Genomic DNA, 6,472 nt, shown 5'->3' on the forward strand with positions numbered 1-6,472 from the left:
ATCCCACTCACGTCAACTAAAATAAACTCGTAATTCTTTATTTATTATTTTCGAAACTAGGACGTTACACTCCTCGAACCTCCTCTAACTACCACTTTCTAGCACCACACGTTCTATCACACTCCATCATCACTCGAGAACTCTCTGCGTTTCTTTCATCCCTCATGCTAACTCTAACGAAACGGGAGTGATCAAGACACGGATTCATGCCAGTGATAAATGAATCTATCGATCAACGTGATTGCATGGATCAATGAGACTGTCTTGACCACTCGGATGCCTCATGGATTTTGCAATATATGTAGCACTATCATCGTCGGCTCTAAGAGTGATCTTCCCTTCGAAAACGTCAATGAGTGCCCTAACGGTGCATAAGAATGGATGACCTAAAATGATAGGAACTCTATCATAGGCCTCCATATCAAGAAAAACAACATCTACAGGGAAAACCAAATTGTCGACTTTAACGAGCAGGTTCTCTATGATTTCCTTAGGATACTTAAAGGAACTATCTGCTAAAGAAAACGGCATACGAGTGGATATAAGTTCTCCGATGCCTAGCTTTTCATATAAAGAATAGGGCATTAAGTTTATTCTATCTCCTAGATCTTCCAATTCTTGGCATGTTGTGTCCTTATCGAAAAGACATGGAATATTAAAAACGCCGGGATCGGTTAATTTTTTGGTAGATTATTAAGAGCTACCACAGAAAACCTACGTTTAGTGGCACGGTCGAAAGCATCTCCTGTCTATCCTTTTGTTTAAGAAGATCCTTCAAAAAACTTGGCATATGCTGGAAGGCCTCGATGAAAGGAAGATTAATTTTAAGCTGCCTGAACATGTAGAGGAAGTGCCCGTATTCTCTAATGAATTTTGTATGCTTAAGACGGGCTGGATAAGGAACAAGAGCATGATCTATAATCGGTAACGGCCTAACCTCTCTTAGTTTCTTCCCTGCACTTCCTACCACTTGGGGCTCACTGGTAGGTGCGGTACTTGATAGGCCTAGCCTACGTTTCACCCTTTCAGTACTCTCCATCTCTATCTCTACAAACACATAATCTAATTCTACCTCAACGTCTCTCATCACTCTCTCTGGAACTAAAACCAAACCACTACGAGTAGAGATGGCTTTTAACTGAGCAGGGAGTCTCTAATCTAGACGGCGGGCTATATCACCTAGAAACTAACCGTGTCAATAGTCCCTCTATCCTCTATAACCCACTAATCGGCCCATGACCGCTACTAGAACTCTACTTTAACACCCTAGCTAAAGCGAAAACGCCCGAGTGTGCCGTACAGATTACTCAATACACATGTGACAATATTTTTTTTTTGGGTAAAGGGATTCACCGGGTTAAATGCATTCCACACAACCAAAAAAGTACAAGTAATATGACAGAGTGCCATATTAGTTCTCATGTATGACATGCCATACAAGAGTAAACAAAACCAAAACCACCAAACACTGGTAAACACAGCTAAAGCTTACACGAGAACCAAGGAATAAACAAAACAAAAAACAAATCAACCATTATCATCAATTTGGTGGGAAACTCCCCGCGGAAAGTGCCAATCCTCAAGAACCCGATTAACCCGTTCAGAATTCTTGAACTTTAGAGTCATAAGCTTTAGGCGGGTACCCCTAATGATATCATCAGCAACAATCTTAGGAGTCTTCAAGGAATTCCTGAAAAGCCGGTTATTTCGCTCCTTCCAAATAAGGTAAACCGAAGCCCCAAATAACAGCCGATTAACAACATTATCAATAGAGTTGGACGCTCCAAGTTGAGACACATACTGAAGAATATTCGCCCAACCATTCCTGCACCCCTGAAACTTCCCTTTCTTTTTTACAATCCTCCAAACCTCAGAAGAGAACTTACACTCAAAGAAGAGATGATTACGAGAATCCGGCTCTCCATTACAAAGAAGGCAGCAATACAAGTTATAATTTGGATACCCACCAATTTTCCACCCCATAATACGATTCTGCGTGCTCAGCCTATCATGAAGCACAGTCCACAACATTAAGGAATGTTTTGGAACACATTGAGAGAACCAAACAACATGCACCCAAGACACCTTATCAGCCGGTCTCCTAAGAAGATGCCATATTCCTGAAGCCGAGAAATTCAATAAAGTCCCATTCTCATCCATTACCACGATCTTGTCCCTCTTATCCGGACAAATACTGACCTCTTTTAAGTTCGAAAGAATTGGGTATCTCAAAATCCAATCAGGCGGCCAACTCCAGTTATTATGGTGAACAACATCATTGACACAGGACTCTAAAGACAAGCCAGCCCGATGTATAGCTCTCGGGTTAATATAATCGCTTAAAGGACAAAGATCATCCCATTTATCATACCAAACTGAAGTAGAACTCCCATTACCAATTTCATGCCATATAAACTGTCTAATACGGGGACGAAACTGAAGAATTTTCCTCCACCCCCAAGTACACGAGTTAGGAATCTGCAAGCTCCAAAAATTTCGCCCCTTCATTTTATACTCATGAATCCATTTAACCCACAACGAATTACGACCATTGATTAAACTCCAAATATGAAAACCAGAAGAGAGTTATTGACATCCCGGATACGCTGGATACCCAAACCACCTTCACATTTCGGCTGACACACAATATCCCAAGAGACTTTATGTTTTCCCTTATTGTGACCATAGTCCCAAAGGAAATTTTTAATCCGTTTCTCAAGATCAGCAATAAGTCTAGAAGGGAGTGAGAACACAGCAGACCAATAAATATATAAGGACGACAGAACAGACGTGACCAGCTGAAGTTTACCCGCAAAAGATAAAGTTTTATTCTTCCAATCCCCAATCCGACTATCCATACAATCCAGCAACCTCTTACAATCACGGTAATTTAACCGCGTAGAAATAAGAGGAACTCCTAAGTATTTAACCGGGAGCCTTCCTTCAACGAAGGGCATAATATTCAGAATACCACTTTTAACGCGGTCCGGGACATTACAGAAAAACGCGGTACTTTTCGGAACACTCGGAGTAAGCCCGGACATATCTTTGAAATCATTCAGAGCCCCCATAATAGTTTTAGCAGAATTCACATCACCTCGAGCAAACAGGAACAAATCATCCGCAAAGCAAATATTGATAATATTTAGATTTTCACAATGACGATGAAAACGGAACGATCGTTCAATACGAACTTTTCGGTGCAGAATTAACGTGAGAGCTTGCATAACCAGCGTGAAAATATAAGGAGACATCGGATCACCCTGTCTCAGACCTCTTTTACCACTAAAGAACCCGTGTAAGTTCCCATTAACGGATATCGAAAAGGAAGAAGTGGTTATGCACTCCATTATCCAACAAATCATCCTGTCGTGGAAACCATACCCAAAAAGAATATCACGAATGAAGTCCCAACTGACCGTATCATAAGCTTTCTGGATATCAACTTTAAAAGCACATCTAGGCGGACCATTATTAGTGTGATAATTATGCATTAATTCTTGGGTCAAAAGAATGTTATCAGAAATCCTACGCCCAGGGACAAACGCAGACTGATTGATATCAATTAACGACTCCAAACCCTTCATCATACGAACCGAGATAATATTGGTAATGCATTTATATAAAGTGTTGCAGCACGAATGGGACGAAAATCATTAGGAGTCAAAACGGTGGTCACTTTGGGAATAAGGGCAATAATAGTGTGGTTAACCTGTTTAAGGAGACTTCCTTTTCTGAAAAATTCATGAACCGCCAAACAAACATCTTTCCCAACAATATCCCAAGAACTTTTGAAGAAAGCCGAGGAAAAACCATCAGGCCCGGGCGCTTTGGAATTCCCAATCGAGAAAAAAGCATCTTTGATTTCCAAATCGGATATAGGTCTAACCATAAGCTCCGCCTGAGAGGCCGAAAGCTTAGTGGTAAAAAGCTGATTATCCGGTTTTCTCAATGGTTGCAAATCTGAACCAAAGATGTTCATAAAATGATTAACAAACACCAAAGGAACATCCGACCCCTCAAATAATCGGCCCTGAACATCACTTATAGTATCAATACGGCCTCTATGGTTTCGCGTTTTCAAAGAATTGTGAAAGTACGCAGTGTTATAGTCACCAAGCTTTAACCAATCAACTTTAGCCTTCTGTTTAAGGAATTCTTCCTCATCTTTAGCCGCCTCATGATAAGCCTTAAGATAACTACTCTGCTCCCGAATCAACTCCAAATTAGTAGGGTCAGTGTCAAGACGGGTTTGACAAGCATCCAGAAAGGTTCTCAGATCATTAACTTTCTTGTGGAGATTGCCTTGCCGGTGCAGCAAAGAACGGATTGGATGTTTTAAGTTCTGGAGTTTCTTTACCACGCGAAACATGTGATAACCATTCACCTCAATTTTCCAGCCATTAGCAATAATATCATTATAACCCGGTTTTCCAATCAAGAAATTAGGGAATTTTAACGGTTTAGGCTTACCTTTAATAAGAGAGGGGAATTTCAATAAACATGGAGAGTGATCTGAAATCCGGTACGGAAGGAACACCGCCGATGAATCATTAAAAATCTCCATGAATTTAGAGTTTCCCATCACCCTATCAAGCTTTTTGAAAAGACCCATACCCGTTTTCGGTTTATTGCTCCAAGTGTATTGTAGCCCGACCCCATTAATATCCTCAACTTCAATGTTCTTAACACAATCACGAAAATCAAGCATCCTAGTGGAAATTTTGGAGGAACCATGTAAGCTGTCTTCCAAATTAAGAGCACAATTAAAGTCTCCTAGTAAAGCCCAAGGTTTTCCACGAGTGAATTGTTTATGAACAGCAAGATTATGCCATAACTCCCTTCTTTTCAAATAACAATTCTCAGCATACACGAAAGAACCATACATCACCTTGCTATCCAGCTTAAACTTTAACTGAACGTGAAGAACCTGGTTCGAATAATCAATAACCATAAGATCAACCAAATCCGTATTCCACCCCACAATAATCCGAGTACCTTTATCACAAACACTACCATTGCTGGTCCAATCCCAATTATTACAGATCTTCTTACAAACATCAAAAACCGAATTTAATTGTACATGAGACTCAAGAATAGCACACACCTGAATATTATTATCTTGGATTACCTTACGAACCTCTTTTTGTTTAAGAGGGCGGTTCAACCCTCTTATATTCCAAGAGGCGATAGTACCCATTAAACACCCAATTCACCGGGTGTGCTTGCACCCTCAGAACCAATATCCGCTTTCATAGCGTTAGCCACATCCGTAAACAGCTCCTCCACCTCATCCTCATCTTCATCACCTTCCGATTCGTCCACCAAATTACCAAACCTGTTACTGGTTTGGACAGCATGCTTTTCCTTTATCTCGACCCCCACATCCTTAGGAGTAGTAGGTTTACCCACTAGATAATTATTGTCTTGTCTTTGAGCGGGTAGTTTATTTATAGGTTGTGTCACAGCAGGTTTAACCACCGGTCGATAGACAAGATTATGTTTCTTGACTTGCGTATTAACTTTTTTCTTTCCCTTTACCCTTTGGAAACCATCATCATTAGTGACTTTCATTGGCTCTACATTTGACATTTTATCATGAACTTGTCTCGGGCATTGAGTGTTCGAATGGCCAAACACTTCACATAAGGAACATCTGGGGGGCTCCCAATCATATTCAATCTTAATCTCCGAGATCTTGTTTGTCTCCCCCAACGTGTTCGGAACAGCAACAACCAGCTTCCTCTTAATTTCCTGGTTTGCATGAAGTTCAACTTGAACTCTAGCAAAACTACTTCTTCCCCACGATTCCTTACACATATTGGCAGTGTAAGAATCCATACTTATCGGATCCCCAATTCTTGAAGCGAGCATACTTAGACCCTCCTCAGTAAATGCACCCAGAGGAATATTCTGTAGTCTGACCCAAACTGGAACAGACCGTATATCCTCCATTTCCAAATCTGACTCCAAAGTCCAAATATTAAGAATAATGGGGACATTCCTAATCATCCAAGGACCATCTTCAATCAGCTGCATCATCCCAGCTTCCGTATGAAACTTGAAAAAGAAGAACTTTTTCGCATTCATCATAAGTCTCGTAAGCCCATATTTGTTCCAATTTTTCTTAGCAAAATACTCAACCACCGGAAAAGGAAGTCTATTACCCAGAAAATAGCCAAACAAAGTATTATTAAACCTTTCGTTAACTTTCTTGACAGATTCAACCGGTATAACCACATCAACTCCTTCCATTGTTGACTCCACATTTAATTTTCTTAATGTTACCTTCGATGTCTTGTTTTCAAGTTGGACAAAACTCATATACGAAGGTTTTGAATTTTCCACATGTTTTTCCATTCGTTCATCCCTTTGAATATTTTCAGATCCACAAACCTTATTATCATCCGAAACAAAGGCTGAAAAACCTCCATCTTGTTGAAAAGTTACCGAATCAGAACCAATAACCTTT

General features: G+C 40.3%; 1 protein-coding gene across 1 annotated transcript; it reads right to left on the reverse strand.

Moving 5' to 3' along the window:
• Positions 1–225: 225 nt before the first annotated feature.
• On the reverse strand, positions 226–1,039 carry LOC143579479 (uncharacterized). The gene is made up of 2 exons (XM_077062777.1): positions 719–1,039; positions 226–561 (listed from the first exon to the last, which is right to left on the reverse strand). Exons 1-2 carry the CDS (start codon positions 1,037–1,039, stop codon positions 226–228), a joined length of 657 nt encoding a protein of 218 aa, XP_076918892.1.
• Positions 1,040–6,472: the final 5,433 nt, after the last annotated feature.

This window comes from Bidens hawaiensis, unplaced genomic scaffold, assembly GCF_021521415.1.
Source record: "Bidens hawaiensis isolate Kalapana, Puna unplaced genomic scaffold, B.hawaiensis_p1.1 tig00001463_1, whole genome shotgun sequence".
NCBI lineage: Eukaryota > Viridiplantae > Streptophyta > Magnoliopsida > Asterales > Asteraceae > Bidens > Bidens hawaiensis.